Source organism: Crotalus tigris, unplaced genomic scaffold (assembly GCF_016545835.1).
Source record: "Crotalus tigris isolate CLP2741 ecotype Arizona unplaced genomic scaffold, ASM1654583v1 scf7180000024437.13266115, whole genome shotgun sequence".
NCBI lineage: Eukaryota > Metazoa > Chordata > Lepidosauria > Squamata > Viperidae > Crotalus > Crotalus tigris.
Window position 1 is genome coordinate 11,074,209 of NW_024100606.1, and position 22,878 is coordinate 11,097,086.

General features: G+C 36.8%; 1 protein-coding gene across 4 annotated transcripts in view; it reads left to right on the forward strand.

Moving 5' to 3' along the window:
- The window catches only part of LOC120302794 (tRNA (cytosine(38)-C(5))-methyltransferase-like), a 231,552-nt gene that overhangs the window by 176,345 nt on the left and 32,329 nt on the right, over window positions 1–22,878 (forward strand). For 3 of the 4 annotated variants that reach the window (XR_005555217.1, XM_039331729.1, XM_039331730.1), the window contains exons 46-56: window positions 4,985–5,163; window positions 6,629–6,838; window positions 8,197–8,337; window positions 8,732–8,913; window positions 9,185–9,356; window positions 12,609–12,815; window positions 13,489–13,638; window positions 16,131–16,252; window positions 18,172–18,397; window positions 19,159–19,346; window positions 22,156–22,315. Coding sequence is in view for 3 of the 4 variants with exons in the window: in XM_039331729.1 (XP_039187663.1) it covers window positions 4,985–5,163; window positions 6,629–6,838; window positions 8,197–8,337; window positions 8,732–8,913; window positions 9,185–9,356; window positions 12,609–12,815; window positions 13,489–13,638; window positions 16,131–16,252; window positions 18,172–18,397; window positions 19,159–19,346; window positions 22,156–22,315 (1,937 nt within the window). In the remaining variant the exon portion in view is untranslated. The remainder of the gene's footprint in view (window positions 1–4,984; window positions 5,164–6,628; window positions 6,839–8,196; window positions 8,338–8,731; window positions 8,914–9,184; window positions 9,357–12,608; window positions 12,816–13,488; window positions 13,639–16,130; window positions 16,253–18,171; window positions 18,398–19,158; window positions 19,347–22,155; window positions 22,316–22,878) is intronic. The other variant, XM_039331731.1, reaches the window with a different exon arrangement.

Consider the following 22,878-nt stretch of genomic DNA (forward strand, 5'->3'; position numbering starts at 1 on the left):
TTTTTATGTCTCTTAAAAAGGTTACAAAATATGCTACATGAGACTTGCGTTTTGAGTTCATGTCCATCTACATAACTAGTTGCACTATTTCTATTGATACCGTGGCTATAGTACGTTTTGGATGTTTCCCTATGTACAATTTCAAAAAATTGAAAAGATTGTCAAATGTCTTCTTGGATAACACTGAACTTTTCTGAATGTCATTCTTCTGAAATACATGATGGGAAGAATCTTCTATCCCACTTTTCACATTCTTGTTTCTCAATCAGGGTTAGGAAATTACTGAAAGATCTTAATTGATCCAGTGCATTACAGTGGCACTAGCATGGATGTAGGCGTAACTAGGCTGATAGCTAGGATAAAATAACCTATTATTTAAAAAAAAAAATTTAGAAGCAAATTGAAGGAAAGATGTAACTGCTAAGATGACAATATATTTTTCTCTTAGCTTGTCATGGACTAATTGAATTTTCGTCCAGGGCTATGTGAATCATGAAAATCGAGGTTTCTCTTGTATTACAGGCATGTTTCCTCTGATTTAATGAGCACAGTTAAAAACAGATAACCTTTTCTTTCCTTTTCAGTTTTTAGTAAAATCTGCTTTGAGCTGAGCTCAACTTCTATTGATTCCTTAGACCAGGGGTAGGCAACCTTGGCTCTTTTATAACTCTTGGACTTCAATTCCCAGAATTCCTAAGCCAGCATGGCTGGCTCAAGAATTCTGGGAGTTGAGGTCCACGAGTCATAAATGAGCCAAGGTTGCCTACCCTTGGCTTAGATCAGTGGTTCTCAACCTTTTTTTTTGTGGCGACCCCGGTCATAAGGACGCGCCGCGCATGCGTGGCGACGCCCCCATGCACGGCCGCATGCGTGGCGACGCCCTATGCGCGACCGCATGCGCGGCGACGTCCCCATGTGCGGCGCGCATGCGCGGCGGCGTCCCCATGTGCGGCGCGCATGCACGGCACGGTGCACATGCGCGGTGCCGCCAGCTGACAAAAAATGGCGGGTCGCGTTGTTTGGCGACCCCCGTGAAATGGTCGTTCGATCCCAAATGGGGTCGCAACCCACAGGTTGAGAACCGCTGGCTTAGATCCTTCCCTGTCGTTTTCTTTGCAACACATGAAAGTGGTTTGTCATCTTTTCTCTTCAGCTTCTCTTCCCTTGCCTGGAATTTCTTGTAGCTCTTCAGTATTTGCTTAGGTTTTTTTTTTTTTTTTTTTTTTTTTTTTTTTTATTTGAAAATTTTTACATTTTACAAAAACAAATCCCCTTCCCATACCCCCCCCTACCTCACCCCCCCCCCTTCCCAACCTCCCAAACCCTCCCCTGGACTTCCCAGAGCTGAGTACAGGCTTAATTAAAAAAAAAAAAAACTTAAAACACTTTTAAAACCTAAACAAATTTAAATACAATCATCATTCTATATAAGCTCCCTCCAAAAACACAAATTTAAACATTACTTTCTTTGAATATCTATATCTATAATATAAAATCTAATTTCTCCCTCTTTCTTTATCCTAAAACAAAAAAATAAACATACAAATCTTTGTTATACCATTAAAGCTAAATACTCTTAAAGAACTTAAAGTAAGTACATATTTCCTTCAATCTTCATAATCTTCTCTCCTATCCAAAAAGAAGAAAAAAAAAAAAAAAAACAAAAAACAAAAACTTAAAAAACCTATAAGTCCTAAACAAATCTAAGCACATTTAATTAAACAAATTATTTTGTCTTAAAAATATTAATAATAATATTTAAAAACTAAAAACACTTTTAAATCCTAAACAAATCTAAATACAATCATCACTCTATATAAACTCCCTCCAAAACCACAAATTTTTAAAATTTAAAATATTAGAATCCACTCACTAAAATAAGCAAATTATAATCCCTTCAAAACACAAATTTAAACAATATTATCATTAAAGGTTCAAAACTTAAAACAACAAAGTTAATAAACACATTAAACATTTCAATCTTCACCAATAACTAATTCCATCCGTAAAAAACTACATCCTTATCAATCTCAATTATATTAATATTATTAATTATTCACATTCCAGTTTTTTCCATTCTCCATTCTTCCATTCTTCCATTTCCCTTCTCCATTCTTGTATCAAACTCGTAAGAAATGCTGCAAGTTCTGCCTTAGGAGACTGCTCCAAAATTCCTGAATCTCCCATCGACTCCGAAGCCAATAAGGGTTCCTTAAATTCCTCCTTGTATTGATCTTTACAATTGTAAGTTGTACAAGTTATCCTCTGCCCGTTCCTCTCTTGTTGATGCCCCTCAGACTGAGATTTCCCAGTTTCCATTTCAGGCAACAATTCCACCCTTAAAGATTGCTCCAAAGACTTTGTAGGTCTAACATCTCCCAGAGATTCAGAAACCACTAAATATGAAACTTCCTTAACCTTCTTCTGTTGCTGCTTTTCTTTGGGATTATATACTGCACAAGTTGTCTTCTGCTCCTCAACCTGGACTTGTTGAGGCCTCTCACACAAAGATTCTCCAGTTTTCATAAATATAGGCTCTTCAAACTGTGATTCTACATTCTTTTCTTCCAAAGCTTTAAACTTAATTGATGGCGATGCACATACCCCCAGGACCGAAGTATAAAAATCTTTTGCTTGAGAAACAGTATTAAGTCTATAACATGTCCCCAGGTAATTCACCACCATTCCAATCGGAACATCCCATCTGAATGAAATTTTTCTCTTTTTAAGTTCATTTGCTAAAAAAGCAAACTCCTTTCTTCTTCTTAAAATTTTAGATGGGATCTCTTTAAAAATTATAACATCTTGTGAAGCAATTTGAAATCTCTTCTTATAATAGGCTTGCACAATTTCATTGCGTAAAGATCTTTTACCAAAGTAAATTACCACATCTCTTGGCAGATTCTTCTGTGCTGCCACCACAGAGTTAACCCTAAATAATTTTTCAATTTCATTAAGTATTCCCTCTTTTTCTTTATTCAAAATCAATGCAAAGTCCTTTGCAACCATCTCCTTCAGATCTCCTTGCAAAGACTCTCCCAGGCCTCTAATTCTTAAGGCATATTCCATTTGTCCATATTGAAGCATAAGAATCTCATTTTCCATTTCTTTTTCCATACTTTCAATTTTCCCCTCCATTATGTCCACTTTTTCAGCTACCTCTTCCACATGGGAGTTCACCTTTTCAAGAACAGAAGCAACACCTTCTAAAGCCAAAACAAAATCTTGTCTCAAGATCTTATTGTTTTCCTCTAAAATCTTTTTCATTTCTGCCCTAATTTGAATTATAACATCTCCCATCATGTCTTGCAAGTCCTTCATAGTTATTAGCTGACCCCCAGAAGAGGGTGAAACTGTTGATTTAGAAACTGTAGAAATCCCTGGACGCTTTGGAGCCATCTTAAAGAAAAACCTTTAGTCCTTCTTAAGCAATTATAAAAATTCCTTCAAAAATATAACTCCCTCCAAAGAAGGTCATTATAATAAAAAGAAAAAAGGGAAAAAAAGGAAGAGAAAAAGAATTAAAAAAAAGTTTTACTCCTTCTTAAAAATTACAAAAAATTAAACAGAAAAAAAGTCCTTCAAAAAAGGGTCATTACAATAAAAAAAAAAAGGGGAGTTCAAAGGAAAAAAAAGGGAGAAGGGGAAAAAAAAAATAATTAAATAAAAAAAGTCCGTTCCAAAAAAAATACTTAGAGATACCAAAAACAACCATTCCAATCATAAGGAAATAAAAAGAGAAAGGGAAAGGAAAGAAAGAAAAACACCAAAAAGCCTGCCGGTCAGCATTCTAACTTCCAGAAAAAAAAACACCGAGGAGTTTGCCGATCGCCATTTTACTTTCCCTTTCAACAAAGAAAAAAAATAAAAAGAGAGAATAAAAATAGAAACAAATCTTAAAACTTAAAATCCAAATAAGTCAAAGAAAGCAAAAACTAAATCCTCTACTCAGCTCTGTCCATTTAAAAAAAAAAAACTCACCAGTTCTCTTTAAGCACGGAGGTGTTTGCGGCGGCTCGTTTTGTCCCTGAGGACAAAAACAGCTGGGAAGCGGAGACAAGTCTGAACTCCGTGGGAGCACTCCTTTCACCCCCCCAAAAAAAAAAACTTGGGGGGTGCGAAAGAGGCTCTACCACTATTCAGACACTCTCTACCCCCCCCCTTTGCCCGGGAGGGGGATTTTGAACCGCTGAACAGCTGATATCTGCTGTTCATAGCGGTTCTTACACTTACCCAGGAGGACGGCTACAAAGTAGCCGCCATCACGCACGCAAAATCCACCGGAAGTCCCTTAGGTTTTAACAATCAGCCAAGATCATATTAATTTTTAGGCAGCATTTAAGTCCCAATCTAAGAATATTTACTTATTTATTTATTTTCCAAAGAACAAAGCCCTGTGGAAGGAGAGAGCTTCAGTTTTGCTTTCCTGTATATTTCATTAAAGAAAAAAAAAAACCTGCTAGCAACAACTTTTCTTCTCTTCCTATTTCACTTACTCAACGTAGTGAAAGATGAGGATCCAAAGCAGTTAACATATCATAAAAGCTTCCTACTGAATATATCTAAATAAAAAGGATTTCTTTCAAGCAACTCCTTTTATAGCTACATGGTTCAAATTTTAAATAAAAACTTCAAAGTTGAATTTACTGAAAGATGAATCAGAACATACTGTTGTAAATTAATAATGTTTAGTCTGATGCCACCAAATCCCAATTTATTATTATTTATTTATTAAATTTATATACTGCCAATCTTGCTCTTTGGGGTAACTCTGGACATCTATCCATCGGGTAGAATTATTAGCTTAACTTGCTCAATATGGTATTGGGATGTGATTAAATATTTCTTATTCTGTAATTGATTTAGTCTCAGATTACCCAAATACTATTAATTGCAGATATTGATGTATCTGGATTTTGTGCCTTCTAAAATTATATTTGTCTGATATTTGTGTGTAAAAATGTATAATATGGTCTTCTTTTAGTTGTACAATAGATTATCTTGAATTACGAGATGGGGCTGATTCCACAGCTCAGCTCATCATTAAACTATGTGGGACCTCCATGCCAGGCATTCAGAGATCTTCTGGTTCTTCCCTATATATGAGATTCCAATCAAATAGTATGGAGAGACGGTCTGGATTCAAAGCTGAGTATTCAAGAGGTATTATGTACATTTAATCCTCACTGATCCTAAAATCTAAGGGTATAAAGACACATCCATGAACTGGATTTTAAGCTTTACAATTAATCATCTTGGTCAGGTTCTCTAATCCTTTGAAATATACCAGCTAATGAAAGTGATTTCTGCATCATCATCATCATTAGTTATGGAATTTTTTTAAAAAATATTTAAAATGAGACTACCATTTTGAAGTGAATTTCAAAAATATTTGCATAAATATTAACATTTATGCTTCTAAGAATAGAAAATACTAGAATAATGCATTTATAAAATCTCTAAAAATTGGGGTTGAACAGAGGAAGATAAAATGTGAATCGATGATACTGCTGATTTGGAGAAATTCTTCAGCACCTAAGATGATGAATGTTCTTCTTAGCTGCAATTTTAGAAAAATGCTGCAAATACAGTTTTGCATCATTTCTTCTAAAATGAATACCAGAAGGTTTCCTCATTCTCCGGAATAATCACTGTCAAGTTTTCAGCAAGTGATTTCAATCAAGGGAATATTAAAGAGATTTTTCTTTAATAAGATTTATTTAAATAGAATAAATACAGTAGATAAATCTCAGCAACCGGATTACTTCCGTTTTAAAACACAATTTATTTTTCAGTGTGATAGGATGGAGATTTTTTTTCAATTTTTTCTTAATGATTTCTCTGAATTGGTGAGAACACTCTTCATTTTCCTGGTAATTGTGAAATGCATATGTGATATCTGTGAAATTCTCTCATGCTCTTAACATATAATTAGCCCAAGTGTTTTGATTCCTATTCCTGGATTTTCTGGGAATGCTTTGAAGTGCCTGAAAAGCACTGATATAGATCAAAAGGCATAGAATCCAATATACTCACATCTGAAGAATCAATGGTAAATGGTGGTGGTGGTGATGATGATGATGGTGTCGATGATAGTCCTTCAAGTCAGTCCAGACATTTGGTGACTGCATGGGCAAGTCCTTGCTGTTTTCTTGACAGATTTTTGGAAATGGTTTGTCACTCCTTTCTTAGAGCTGACAGTGAGTGACCAGCTCAGGGTCAGATTCATGCCTAAGACAGGACTAGAATTGGGTCTTCCTGGTTCTAGCCTGGTGCCTTAACCACCACATTGCCAATCTAGATCTATATCTTTCTCTCTATAGCAGTGGTTCTCAAATAGTGGGGCGGGCCCCCCAGGGGGGGCGCGAGGCTCCGTAAAGGGGGGCTCGTTTGACCTCGGCAAATACTGTCATATTGGACGCACGTGACACACGCAAAGGACCCAATTGGATAGACAGTCACGCGGGGGGGGCGCGAAATGTTTTCTTCCTAGGGGGGGCATGACAGAAAATAATTGAGAACCACTGCTCTATAGTATATTACAGTCATGCTGGTTTGTCCTTTTTCATGGGAAGGAGATGTAGGAGCAGTTTTATGGTTGACTAGTGAACATCTTTGTTTCTTTCAGCGGCATGTGGTGGTACACTGACAGGACAAAATGGACTCATTGAAAGTATTGGGTTTTCTGAACTTTACTATCCAAATAATTTATTATGTGAATGGTTTATCCATGGACCTGAGAATCATTATCTCACCATTAGTTTTGAAGCATTAGATATTCAGCACTCAGTAGAATGCACAAAAGACTACTTGGTAATTCGAGAAAATGGAGTGACAGGTACGTGAGTCAATAATATCCCTTTTTTCTCTCATGCCTTGTTGGGTAATGAAAAGGCGTATTTTGAGTTATGGCCAACATTATGTGGATTTCTGCCTGTGCAATAGAAATACTTTTCAATCTCTTTTTCTCCCTAGGTGCACTTTATATCTATTCTGAAGAGTACTCAAACCTACTTGAGTAGATTTAGGGTCGCACAGGGAGATAGAGCATAATGGAATTTCTTCCACTGTGAGATGGCTTTTTAAAAGATACAATTAGATACAGCCCATTATCTCTCACTGTATCTAGAAATCGGCCCTGCTTTTTTTAATGACTCTTGCTGGTGCTTATTTTCTTAGCCTACATCTACCCACCCTCCAACCCCTGAAAACTATTCCCAACAGCTATTTGAATGATGCCATCAAATGTTACACATGGTTGCAAGTCATTCTGTCTAAGATTCTCTTCTGAAACTTTTAAAGTTCTGGGAGATAAATGTTTTAAATCTCCTTTTAAATGATAACAATGAAGAAGTTAACCTTTCAAAAGAAAATTATTACACAGACTATGCTTTGCCATGTAAATAGCAGAAATTGCTATTGGCATTATGCTTATCCACAAAATGACAACTACTATTCCATTGCCTTCTCTTTCTGCCACCTTAAACTCGCTAAGCCTATCGTCAGCCTACTTTATTGTCCTTGTTTCCTACCAATATTCTGTAATTTGCTGTGAGGTGACTAGTAAAAGAGATATGAAGTTCACACAAATAGCCAAAACCTGGTTGAAATAGAAGTGCTTCTAAGTTCAGAAGAAAATTGGATAATCGTTTGTTCCTAAGCTGCTGTTTCATTAGGGAAAAAACACATAAGTACAGCTAGTCCTCAACTTACAATACTTCATTTAGTGACCATTCAGAGATACAATGGCACTGAAAAAAGTGACTTACAACAGTTTTTACAACCATTGCAGTGTCCCCATGGTCATGTGATCAAAATTCAGCTGCTTGGCAACAGATAGTTGCAATATCCTGGAGTCGTGTGACTGCCTTTTGTACCCTTTTAACAAGCAAAATCAATGGAGAAGCCAGATTCACGCTAACAACCGCACTGATTCACTTAACAATTATGGCAAGAAAAATGGTAAAATGAGGCAAAATTTATTTAACAACAGAAATTGTGGGCTCAATTGTGTCCGTAAGTTGAGGACTACCTGTACACCAGAGAGAGAAACTCAATATTGTGGTTTTTTTCCTTCTCCCTGATAAGCCAGGATTAATTTAACCATGAACTCAATTGTTGTGACTTTATTTGTGCCTATCTACATTTATAGCAAATGTCAGATTGCTTTCTTTTACTTTCTCTTCTACATTTTAGGGGAATTGCTAGGTAGATACTGTGGTACTACTATACCTACTGCTGTGGACACTGCTAGTAACTTGGCCTATATCAAGTTTGTCACTGATGAATCCATCTATGCCCAAGGCTTCAGGTTGCATTTTGCTGCCAGTGCTGATGGTAAAAGATAATCTCTTTACACATTTCTATACAATTTCTTTTGTATGCAAAACTTCATTTGCTGCAGGAAAGGATAAAATACAGTTTGGAAAGTTCTGCATTTGTTTGCCATTATTGTTTCATAATAGTGACTATGTATTCCTGAGATGTAATTAACTATTGCTGCCATATATAAAAAAAAAGAATAAAAGGTATACTGTAGTAGAAGATACAGCAATATGAGGTAAACTGAGTTTTCCAACATAGCTTTTAAATGAAGTGAAGAGAACAATTTAAACACTCCTTATTTTTGTCCTGAGCATCATTGTATCTTCTTTGTTCTATTAAAAAACAAAAACCTAAAGCTAAAAAAACCTGAGAAGTGAGACTAATTCTTTTTTTAACATCATTCCAGTGTGTGGAGGTGAACTTAGTGGTACTGTGGGGACATTTTCCTCTCCTAACTATCCAAATCATTCCTTGCATAAATTAAAATGTGAATGGAGAATCATAGTGCCATTTGGACGTCGGATCACCCTCACCATCGATGACATGAATTTTGGATCCAGCGAGAACTGTGGTTTGAACTATTTGTCAGTAAGTACATTATTTAGAATTTGAAAAAAAAAAATGTATACTATGAAACCGGGTATCACAAAAGAGAACATGAGAAATTAAAAAATTGGAAATAACACAAAAACTTTCTCTAAGCCAAGATGATTTACTATTTCGAATGGAAAAGCATATTTGTACAAATTTCAAAACACCTTTTAAAAATACCAGTATAAAAATTAATATAAGGTTCTACAATGTGAGCAGTCTTTTCTAGAGGAATCCTTGCTGTACTTGATTCATTTGTTAATCGTAGGTTCATAATGGTATCGGTGAAAAAACTCCAAAATTATCCAAACTCTGTGGTGTAATGATACCTGGCACCCAAGTTAAGTCCTCTGGCAACAAGATAACGGTAGTCATGGTAACAAGCCAAGATGACACAGAGGCCCGCTTCAGAATTACATATACTTCTAATGAAGATGCAGGTAACAATAAAACTTGTGGTAAAAATGTTATAAATGGCTGTATATGATATTTTGATTTTATTTTAGAAATGGGTATCCCATGCATATGATCACTGACAGTTTTGCCATGTTTTTCATTTCAAACAGGACTGATACATGAATTTAAATAGTGAATTCAGAATGAATTTAAATGGTAACACTTCTGACAATTTTCCAGTGGTTTCTAAAAATATAATTCTTGTGCAAAGTTTGAGAAAGAATGGGATGAAGATGGAGTATGGAAGGGAGCTTATGGTTTATCAATGATTTTTAGAATTTAGGCAATCTATGTAAATACTGATAATAAATACAAATGACTGACCCACGGTCATCCAGCAGGCTTTGGGTCTAAGATGGGACCAGAAATAATAATAATAATAATAATAATAATAATAATAATAATAATAATAATAATATTAAAAAGACAAAAAAGTCTGGATAGTGGACGTGGCAATGCCTGGAGATAGCAGAATAGATGAGAAAGAACTGGAGAAGATAACAAAATACAAAGACCTACAAATAGAAATAGACAGACTGTGGCAAAAGCAAGCAAGGGTAGTACTAATAGTGATAGGCTCCTTGGGTGCAATCCCAAAACAACTGGAGCACCATTTGAACACCATTGGCATTGACAAATTCGCTATTAGTCAATTGCAAAAGGCGGCCTTACTAGGAACTGCTTCCATCCTGCGACGATACCTGTAATACCATCAAACATCCACATCTGCCTATCCCAGGTCCTGGGTAAGGACTCGATAGGTAGACAAAATGCCAAATCCAGTCTGAACATCTGGCTGACTATGCGATGATCCATAATAATAATAATAATAATAATAATAATAATAATAATAATAATAATAATAATAATAATAAAGACCAAATGAAGAACAGAATAGAGGCATGGGAAGACAAAGCACTACATGGCCAATACATGAAAAAAATAGCTGGGAAAGCAGATAATAATAAAACCTGGCAATGGCTAAGAGCAGGAAAATTGAAGAAAGAGACCGAGGGACTAATTCTGGCTGCACAAGACCAAGCCTTAAGGACAAATGCATACAAAGTCAAAATTGAGAAGACAGCAACAGACAGTAAGTGCCGCCTATGCAAAGAAGCTGAAGAAACAGTGGACCACTGGTAAGCTGTTGCAAGAAGATTGCACAAACTGACTACAAGCAGCGGCATGACAAAGTAGCAACAATGGTGCATTGGAAGATCTGCAAAAAATATCATTTGCCTGTAAGCAAAAACTGGTGGGATCATAAAATAGAGAAAGTCATAGAAAATGATAAAATTAAACTGCTCTGGGACTTCAGAATTCAAACAGACAAGCACCTGCAACATAACACCCCAGACTTAACAATTGTCGATAAGAAAGACAAAAAAGTCTGGATAGTGGACGTGGCAGTGCCTGGAGACAGCAGAATAGACGAGAAAGAACTGGAGAAGATAACAAAATACAAAGACCTACAAATAGAAATAGAAAGACTGTGGCAAAAGCAAGCAAGGGTAGTACCAATAGTCATAGGCTCCTTGGGTGCAATCCCAAAACAACTGGAGCACCACTTGAACACCATTGGCATTGACAAATTCGCTATTAGTCAATTGCAAAAGGCGGCCTTATTAGGAACTGCTTCCATCCTGCGACGATATCTGTAATACCATCAAACATCCACATCTGCCTATCCCAGGTCCTGGGTAAGGACTCGATAGGTAGACAAAATGCCAAATCCAGTCTGAACATCTGGCTGACTGTGCGATGATCGATAATAATAATAATAATATAATGCAGTTGGAAGAGACCTTGGAGGTCATCTAATCCAACCCCCTGCTCAGGCAGGAAACCGTACACCATTTCAGACAAATGACTGTCCAGTGTCTTCTTAAAAACTTCCAGTGTTGGAGCATTCACAACCTTAGTTCTAGGTTGTTTCTCTCTTTGGTTAGTTTCCATTCGTTGCTTCTTGTCCTGCTTTGGAGAATAACTTGATTCCCTCTTCTTTGTGGCAACCCCCGAGATATTAGAACATTGCTATCATGTCACCCTCGTCCTTCTCTTCATTAGACTAGATCATTGTTTCCCAAACTTGACAATTTTAAGGCATGAGGACTTCAACTCCCAGAATTCCACAGCCAGCAACGCTGGCTGTGGAATTCTGGGAGTTGAAGTCCTCATGCCTTAAAATTGTCAAGTTTGGGAAACACTGGACTAGATATATCCAATTCCAGCAACTGTTCCTGATATGTTTTAGCCTCCAGTCCCCTAATCATCTTTGTTGCTCTTCTCTGTACTCTTTCTAGAGTTTCAACATCTTTTTTACATCATGGTAACCAAAACTGGATGCAATATTCCAAGTGTGGCCTTACCAAGGCATTTTGAAGTGGAATTAACACTTCACGTGATCTTGATTCTATCTCTCTGTTAATGCAGGCTAGCACTGTGTTGGCTTTTTTGGCAGCTATAGCACACTGCTGGCTCATATCTAAATGATTGTCCACTAGGACTCCGAGGTCCCTCTCACAGTTGCTACAATTGAGCAAGGTAGCACCTATACTATACCTGTGCATTTGGTTTTTCTTGCCTAAATGTAGAACATCCCAAGTATTGCCTTGAGAGGTAAGCCTGGAAGAAGACACAATTTAACAGTATTATAGCAAATACACATATAAATGAGATTAATATCTGTGAAGATGTTCTACATATTGTGACTCCTTTCTATAGGATAATTCTAAATCGGGACTGATGTTGGAAATGTCTTTCCTCCATTTTAGAAATTTATAGATCGGATCTTTCCAACATCAGATATGCTATCTGAAAAGCATAAAGGATGTCATGCTGTCGAAGGACAGAAAAGCTGCACTTCTATAAATCCAAAATCTAGTTACATAATTTACATCAGCCATGGTGGATATAAGCTCTAAGTTCCCCTCGTGTAAGTGGCACCCACTTGTGCTTGCCTGCCAGTCACACAAATGGAGCTGTGCACACTTGCATGTGCCTGCCTACTACCCAGGGGAAATATCCCTTATCCTCCCGCCTGGCTGCCAAGTCAGAAAGGTTGGGGGACAGCTAATTTTATGGGACCATTGGTATCACAATTGCTGGCTTGAGCTGCAATAGTAGATTGGTATCTACTACCTACAAGGAAAAGTGCTGAATACATTATAATACTTATAATATTATAATTGCTTTTGTCTGATAACAACTGCCTTCTCCAATTTTTTTTTCTTCAGTGTGTGGTGGAATTTTGCTTAGTTCAGACAATGGCAACCTTACTTCTCCCGGTTATGATGGCACAAGCAATTATACTGATAATTTGAACTGTGAATGGATCATCCAAAATCCACAGCCATCCACCACAACTATATACCTTTCTGTAGAAGACTTCCATTTAGAACAACATATTAATTGCCAGAATGATTATTTAGACATTCGACAAGGTATATTATGGCTGTTTACATTTGTATAACTAGTCATTCATGATGTATTTTTTATGTACAATTGTACATAAATGTATTTGTTTAGAAATAAAAATGAGAGATTATAACTTTGAATAGATAGACAGATGCAAAATCAGGGTTCATGATGGATTTCATTATTTTTACCCTAAGGCTTAGGAACCAGCTTAAAGTGCAATGTGTTTTGTGTTTTCTTCTCTTTTAATGTTTCAGCCTAAAAGAAAGATATTGGAAGCATCTACTTCTACTTAAAAAACAAATCAGTTTCCAATATATCTAAACTAGAGGAACTTTAATTTGTTGATTATATGTAATCAACAAACTATGAACTAAAGGTATTGTTGGAAAAATTCACAACAACACAACTGTTGGAATTTGAAAGCATTCCCACTTTTTTGTTACATCTAGTTTCCTTTTATGGGAGGATAAAGAGAAGAGGAATAATTATAACTGATCATAATCTGGAATTTTATTTAATCACAAATTGTAGATTGGCCTACAAACCTCTTCAATAAGAAACTTTGCCTTTCAAAGAGATGTGGTGATCCATCTTGATATGGTAAAGTGTTTCTCAGAGGGAAAACAATCCCTCTTAAATATGTTTTTGCAGGAATAATTAATAGCTTCAAATTTTTCATAACATGTTTTTATATAGGAGACAGTGATGGAGAGCTTTTGTACAGACTCTGTGGACACAGGCCGCGTCTAGAGCCACTGTTAATAGCAGCTTCTCAAATCTGGGTACAATTTTTGAGTAATAATGAAAATACAGGCAAAGGATTCATTATGCGCTACTCATCTTCCGGTAAGATAAATGGGGCATTCACAAAACATTTTATTATCTATATATTCTAGTGCAGATTATTTAATCCGTGTTGCAAAAATCCGGGTAGCCACAATATTCATATGCTCTCATTGCTGCCATCTAGCAGTCATCTGGATTTTGGCAGCTCAGCTTATAAGTAGCAGTATGGATAAATTTGGGGGGAAGAAATCACAATAAATAAGACCTTTAAGGACTTCGATCCCTAAATAATACTTCTTCATAAATTTGATAAAGCATTTTGGCTGTCTTCAACAATTTGCTTCAGATACTATTCCACTTGAAATAAGATGGGAGAGGAAATTCTCTGCCACAATATTTTGTTCCTGTTTGTGGAACATTATGCTTAGACAGCATGGCATAGGAACTAATTTATTATACATTTATGAGCAGATAAAGACTGCATTATGTACCATATGTATTCAATGTGATTAGGAAAAGTACTTTGGAACAGACATGGACACAAAAAAATTAGTTCTGTCTTTTTTTTAAAGTTTCCATATGAGCCTGAAAATAAGGTATGACTTCTTTAAATAATTGCTTTAAAGACATAGCTGCTTTAATGAACCACTTCCTTAAAACAATTATGTCTTTTTAGGCATAAATACCATCATTTGTTTACTTTATTTATTTACATGACTGCCCATCTTACAATAGCTAACATAAGATTTCATTATAGAAAAATAAAGTTCAAAATAAAAGCCTGTAATGGCACCAAGAAAAACCCAGTGAATAATAAAATAACAATCCTAGTAGTTTACTTACCTCCATGTATGGGATCAATTCAGGTCTTTAAAATTTTGTGGAAAGCTGGTAAGATTAAGTCCAATCCAGTCTCAAGGATATGATTTTCCCTTGAGTTCAGTTCCCAGAGTTGGCACTGTAATTGAAAAGGCCTGTCTTCTGGGTTTTGCTGATTGACACTCTTTAACTGATGGGACTCAAAGCCTCTCTTATCAGATTTAGTAAAGGGCGTGATGGCACAGGGTTTAAAGATGCTGAGCTTGTCAACTGGAAAAGTGATAGCTCAGTTCAAACCCAGTGCCACATGATGGGTTCAGCTCCTGTTCTTGCCCCAACTCCTGCCAACCTAGCAGTTTGAAAGTATGCAAATGCAAGTAAATAAATAGGTACCACTTTGATGAAAAGATAACAGTATTCCATGTACCTCAGCATATAGTCATGTTGACCACAGAAGTGTTTTCGGACAATGAGCACCATCTCCTAGAGCAGTGATGGCGAACCTTGTAGAGACCGAGTGCCCAAACTGCAACCCAAAACCCACTTATTTATCACCGGGTGCCAGGTGGGCATGGCCCACTGGGTGAGCGTGACTGTGGTGGTCATGGCAGACTGGGTGGGTGTGGCCAAGGAGGACATGGTTACTTTAATGTTGCTCGTGGGGAGGGATGCCTATGTGGGCTGGGCAGGGCTGGGGAAAATCCAGGGGGTCTCTGGCAGGTGGAGTGGTGGGTAGGGGGTTCATCTTGCAGGATGGGGGAGGCAGGGGCTGACACCATCAGTTTCCGCTCACAGAGGCCAGTGAGTGCATGGGGGGCCAACAGTGCCATCAGCAGCCACAGCTTGCCAGCCCCTCGACCAGTATACTCTGAGGCTCCACAACCCGCCGCCAGCAGTTCAGAGAAGTCGCCTCTGAGCTGGACGGTTGGCCGACAGTTGAGGCGATAGAGTGGGTTGTGCCTGGAAAAAGGAGATCATGCAAGGCCAGGAGGGATGGGATGGGGGGAGGAAGGAAACCAGCCGTGCTGGGATGCATCTGGCTATGTGGAACCTCGCTGAGTTAGTGGGCGGCTAGTTGAAGAGGGACGGTTACCATCTCCGCAGCATGACGCGCATACCCACAGAGAAGTCTCTGAGTGCCGTCTCTGGCACACATGCCATAGGTTCTCCACCACTCTCCTAGAGTCACACAACTAGACAGGGGAAAGAAACCTTAACCGTTATCACATATAGTACCCCTAAAAAAATACCTAGGATTTATTGACCTTCGAGGTAGCCCCGACAAGAAGCACTTCCAGAAATACCAGCTCTAATTTTATTGTAAACTTACATTAATAGAATCTTGCAAATCTAAAATGACTTGTCTAATCTTCACAGGCCAAGAAACTAGAGAGAGACTCTTTAGACTTGTTTGCCATTTGTCTGATCCTCTAGTTTGTGGCTATTCCATCTGTCTTTCAAGATCATTCCCTCATATAATTACCCCACATCTACTAATGTTTTAATATAAATGACAAAATCACCTAGAACAGTGTTTCCCAAACTTGACAATTTTAAGGCATGAGGACTTCAACTCCCAGAATTCCTCATGTGGAATTCTGGGAGTTGAAGTCCACATGCCTTAAAATTGTCAAGTTTGGGAAACACTGACCTAGAAAATTATATGACATTGGTAGATCATGTCTCCTGGCCATGCATCAATGTTTCTTTAAATATTTCACATTTCATTTTAGCATGTGGTGGTGTGAAACAAGCTGAAAGAGGAATTATTTCAAGTCCAAACTACCCACATCCTTACAATAGTTCTACTCATTGTTCCTGGCTCTTGATAGCACCAGAGGGACATACCATCAATGTGAGTAATCAATCATTGGTAGAGAACAAGGAGGCTTTTAATTTCTGATGTGTGCTACAAAAAAATGAGATTTTGATTTTAGATGGCCATGCCAGTTTCATGCCTCTATATATATGGATTTCAGTTCCCAAGCAAAATATATAAATCAAAAACTCATGTTTCTGGAGAGCACCAAAGGAAAAAGTTATTTAGGCAAAAAATAACAATATTCAAACAAGTGATCTTTATATTCCAGACCAGCAAACCTGATTTGCTTTATTTTTTATTAGATGCCCACTGATTATTACAGTTCAAATAGTTTTCTTCATTTATTTTACACACAGTTTGCCAGAATCAAACTCATGCAATCTATTTTTCACATTTCTTTGAGAATAGTCTCCAAATGACATTCTTCACTCATCTGAAGAGACCAAAAATGCAGTTGGAGAATTGTTGAGGAACATTTAGAACAGGGGTCTTCAAACTTGGCCCTTTTATGACTTGTGGACTTTAACCCCAGAATTCCTTAGCCAGGCATGCTGGCTGAGGAATTCTGGGAGTTGAAGTCCACAAGTCATAAAAGGGCCAAGTTTGAAGACCCCAGATTTAGAAGGAAGAATAATCCCTTTAATCAAGCAGCACCTGAGGGAGTAGCCTGTCAAACAACAGTTCATTGTCTCCTAGTGTTGACTCTTGCAACTGTTCTGCTCTCCTGAAGCTTTGTGAACTATGTAACTATGTATCCAATGGCTGTTCTGCCTTACCTGTCTCAATACTGCCTTGTAATTCTTTGGCCACCTTAATGAGAAGGAAGGACTCACTGGAGAAGGGCCTAATGCTGGGAAAGATTGAGGGCAATAGAAGAAGGGGACGACAGAGAATGAGGTGGCTGGATGGAGTCACTGAAGCAGTAGGCGTGAGCTTAAATGGACTCCAGAAGATAGTAGAGGACAGGAAGACCTGGAGGAACGTTGTCCATGGGGTCGCGATGGGTCGGATACGATTTAAGGTTCTTCTTCAGTTACACCATTGTTGGTTGCTGCCCAGGAATTTATTCCTGAACTGGATATGAAATAGGATATCTGTCACTGGTTCCAGTCTTTACAAGGCTAGGAAGCTGAGTTTTGTTTCCTACCTCTGATTAAAATAACTATTTGAATTAGGATATGAGACTCAACTTCAGGTCCATTCTCATCATGAAAGTTTGTAGGGTGGTTTGGGATTATTTGTTCTCTCTTATTCCAGTCTGTCTCACAAATATTATGGGGATAAAATTGGAAAAGATTGAGGGCACATGCCACCTAAAGAAAAGACAGAAGATGTGGGGAGGGCTCATGTTTACAATATAATTGCTTAAGTCATGTTGGGTTCAAACATATGCTGCCATTTTTTCCAGTAAGTTTAACAAAAGACAAATATTATTACTGTTAGAGTATATACACTGTATTATATGTAATATGGCTAATGCTGATTTTATTTAAACAACTTTGACAAATGAAAAAGGGGTGATATTGAATTAAGTGTTCTGAGCATATTATATTGTCTCCCTATATAAATTAAATATTTGCAAATAAAAATTCTTGGGAAATAGTTGTAACAATATGTAAAATAAAATTTTAGGTCTGAATCTACAACTGTAGATATAGCATGTTTTTTTTTCTTTTGAATTTTTGATTTAAAAAAATCCAGATTTCCCCTGTCTTCTATAAATAGTTGTGCCTGTTATACGAGGTATATAGCCATGCTGGTCTCATGACCATGAAAACATCTACACTGGCTCCCTCCACTAAGAAATGGAGGTGAGCACTGACCCTTAAAATCAGATATGATCGGACAGAGGAAATCTTTACATATTTGTACACACAGTAGTAATAGTTTGTTTGCTTGTATTGATACAGCTACAACTGTTTTTTTAGTCTTCTCTTATTGTATCTCCATAGCTTACTTTTGTTGCCTTCAAGATGGAAATACGAAGGAATTGTATGAGGACCTCAGTCACCATTCTGAATGGTGGATCTCCTATTTCCCCTGTCATAGGACAATACTGTGGAACTACATCCCCAGGCACCATTCAATCTGGTTCAAATAAGATGTTAATACATTTCCATTCTAATCACTCTGGGCAAGGAGATGGGTTCAATGCTACATGGACTGCAGATTCTTTAGGTTAGTAGAGATGCATAATCATTTCTTTATTTCTTATATGTAGAACTATTTTTTGGTATAAAATCCTTTCCATTTTAATAGACTTCAATAAATCAGAGGCAAGAATCTTATTTCTAAATGGCTATGTTAAAGAATATTTTTTATTTTATCAAAAGTATCAAGAATTCCTTTATAGAAGTCTTCCTTATTGTAAACCCATCTTGCATATGAAGAACTACTATCTTAATTCTTTTACTCTTTAATTGTACTTTTCCTTACAGGCAATTAGTATTATTTTAAAATTGTGCTGCTACCAATGATTCTTTAATCTGTCAGAATAATGATGATGATAATATTCTACTTATTGAAAAGTAGAAATAGCCAGTAGAAGCTTTTTTTTTTCAGAAACTTGAATATGAAATGGTAGCATCTCATGGTTTATAATCGACATTTTATTTCTTTTGTGTATGTTCCTTGTTTTATTAAGTCCTGTAACAATCCACACAATCTACAAAAACTCAGAATACTAATTAATTTCTAAAAAATCAACCATTTCCAAAATGATTTTCAAATTTTCAAAATAAAAACAGTTTTCAAGAAAAAATATATATGATAAATAATTATTAAATAGCTGAAGACAGTTAATATTACTAGAATTTATAAATAATTGCTTATTTATTATTTAGTTATAAAATTTATTGGTATTATTATGCATTACAGTCTTTTATTTGCCTGCATAACTAAAAATTGATCTGTGATTCTATCGTTCCTTATTCTTGCAGGATGTGGTGGCATACTTCATAAAGAAAATGGTACCATAACTTCTCCTTATTGGCCAGAAAATTTTCCCAATAACACCAGATGCTCATGGACAATAATTACCCATGAGAGCAAACATTTTGAAATAATCTTTGATCAGAATTTCGAGATTCCAGATAACAATGGACATTGCCAGAATAGTTATGTGAAGGTATGGATAATTTCTTAGTCTATCACTATCTAGGTTATCCTTCAATTCCAAATGTTTTGAGATTAGAGTTCTTAAAATTTGCAGTCAGTGTAGTTCATGTGCTTATTCAAAGTTGAGCAGGCATAACTGTGATGTTGGTTGTGCTTCCATAGCTGTAGGCCCCAAATGTGGCATTCTTTGAGATGAAAGTAATAGAATGAAATGGTTTAAGTTCTGCGTCATCCAAAATTCCTTGGGTCTTTGGAGAAAGCATATTCCCAATTCCCCAAATATCTGTGTAGATCAGCGGTTCTCAACCTTCGGGTCGCGACCCCATTTGGGGTCGAACGACCATTTTACGGGGGTCGCCAAACAACGCGATCTGCCATTTTTTCCCTCAGGGGATGGCGCCCTGCATATGCGCGCTGCGCATGCGCACCGCACATGGGGGCTGCCCCACGTATGTGCATCATGCATGGGGCGGCCCGCGCATGCACGCTGTGTGGGGTGTCACCGTGCATGTACGCCACGTATGGGGCGCCGCCGCGCATGCGCACTGAACATGGGGGCAGCGCCACACATGGGGCGGTGCTGCGCATGCGCGGCGCATCCTTATGACCGGGGTCGCCGTATAAAAATGTTGAGAACCACTGGTGTAGATGAAGGAAACTATTTTTGGCTCGTTCATCTCTAAGTCTATTTGGTGTAATTTAGAATATGGTTAAATTTAGAATATGCTAGAGAATCTGCCATTTTACATTTCACTCTCCCATTTGCATCTGGGATTGTACTTTTTGCCTTGGATCATACTTTTGATGCCAAATTTAATCCTGTTATATCTAGAGCAACAATTAAATATGTTCTTTTCGGGCAGCTTAACTTTTTCTTTCCCTTGAAGTTGAGTAATTGCTATTAATCCAAGCATAACTTCATTTGAGAACAAAGATTTGGCATCAGATTCTGTATTGAGATAGTTCTAAAGAAAATTTTTATAGAAAATTTTATGGGTAAATATTGAAAGAACTCAAAATTTGTTACCACTTTTTATGTATGTATATATGTATGTATGTGTGTATATCTATATTCATATATCTATATCTACATCTGAAAGTCTGCTTTTGTTTGTTTCTTTAATTTAATATCTAAAAATGTTTGAAATAAAAATATTTACTTTATTGACAATTATATATATGTGTGTGTGTGTGTGTATGTATGTAGGGCATTTCACTTGAAGGATAGGGGATGTTCGTGATTCCTAGCAGCTGTTAGTTTTCTCAAGAATTTGCCAAACTTTGGTCATCATTGTACAAAACTGTACAATGGTCAGACTGTACAAAATTACATAGCTCCCACTTGTTGCTAAAGGGCAAACATAATTTATCAAAATGTAGAAAGTCATGAGGAACTGAGTAACTATGCTTTGCTTAAAAAATGAAGGGGCTGAAATTCATTTGCTGTTTCATTCTTTGAAACTATACCCACATGGCCAAGCCATTTTTTTTGTTTAAATCTTCCTTTTATAAATAGAGATGAAGATTTTAATTTAATTTTCTATTTTTAACATAAAAAGATTGTGAGCAATTTTTCCTGTGTCTCAAAAGTATATCAGAATGTGAAGTTCTGTCTGAATTTTAAAATAATTATGTGTTAATGAATATTTATATACTGTTCAGCTCCGAAGATAATGGGTGGTTTATCATAATAAGGCAAACAGAATAAACCAAAGAATTCATAAGTATATCATTTAAGAAATTACTTAAGCACATAACTTTACAAGGTGGGTATAGATCATACTGTAAATATTTGGAAAGGTAATGATGATTTATTAGCCTAAGAAGCAGCCTTTCATTCCCTGCCCATTTCTTTTATGGTATAGAATCACTCACAGATTTGTCTTTGGGAGAGGCTGTTACAGAGTTAGGAAGTGAAGCTTCAAGCAAGAAATTATTTATACCCCATTGCTATCAGTCACACCAAATTATTGGTGTGGAACTATAACACTATTGTAAGCCAAACAAAGTAAAAATCAGTAATTCTTTTTTAAAAAAGAATTGGATAGTTTTTTTCTGGTTCTATGTTTGGTAAGCTATTGGTCTAGGAACAGGGAGGCTCATATTCAAGTCTATCCTCAGATATCTAATTTACCTCAGGGTTATTGTGAGAAAAAAATGGAAGAGGTAGTAGTATGTATATTGCCTTGAGTTGCCTTGAAGAAAGACAGGATATAACTCTCACAACATATTGGATTAGTATTTTAAAATCCATTATTAAGTTTGTTAACTTGTCAAACATTTTGGTGTATTTGTGTTTGTGTGTGTTGTGTGTGTATTTCTTTTCTCTATTCTTCTATTTTAAGTTACGATTTCTGTATTTTATGTGCTGGACTGTGACCAAATAAAGATTTGAAGTTCAAGTTTAGAAAAACAGATAGTACATAGATGGATGAAGAAAAGGTGGAAGGTTCCCACATATATCTATTCCTAACTTTAAAAACAAATAAAAAGGACAGAGATTTTGAACTGGCAAATGGTTCAAGATGTACATGCTCTGATATGTAAAATGTCATATAACCCTAAAGGTACCAGGTATAAAGTTTCCCTATTGTGTGCATTTGTGATCCACAGCTATAAAAAAGATTTAGATTTTGTGAGAATTGAATGATCTGTGAATGTTTTGATATATTCAGTATCATTCTGTTGGATGCCACTTAGGTGAGTTGGTAAAATCTTTATTTATCATAATCTCATTTATATCTAAGGATCAGATATAAATCAGTGTAAATGAAAGTCAGCCTAATGCTTTAGCCAGATATTAAAACTCTGCCCTCCAGGTACTGAGAGGAAAGAATAAAGAACAAGAAGATACCATATTAGCTGTTGGGTGTGGAAACTCAGCTCCAGGGCCTATAGTTACTCCAGGAAATGTGATGACTATAGTGTTTCAGTCACAGGACATCTCAGCACGTGGTTTTTCTGTATCGTTTATAAGCAGTAAGTAATTTGTGCAGTGATAAGATAAATCCTTCTGTTATGCTCTTATGCCAGAATATCTGACATAGATAAATCATAACATATACATGATTTCATCATAATACACATCATTATTTGCTTTCTTATTCCATCACATCCATGAATCCAGTAACATTTAAAGATTGTTCTTTAACTCTGTTTTCTCTCTCTTTTCTGATTTTGTTTTTTATCTTTAACCTTGTTTTAATTCCCTCAGGGCTGGTTGTCCTTGTCAGTCATCCAGTTGTGTCCATCTCTCAGCCACTCTAATGATCAGCATCCTCCATGCCCTTCTCTCTAGCTCTGCCTCCTTCAGATCCACCATGACCATCCCAATTTCATCCTTTATAGCAGTGGTGGAGAACCTATGGCACGCGTACCACAGGTGGCACGCAGAGCCCTCTCTGTGAGCACACGCGCCATCGCCCCAGTCCTAGGCCTTCAGCTGGGTTTTATAAAACCTTTTCGCTTTAGGCCTCCGCCGTGTACAAAAAAAAAAGTTTCAATCAATCAATTTCAACTTCTCGCGGGGAAAAAAATCTTGC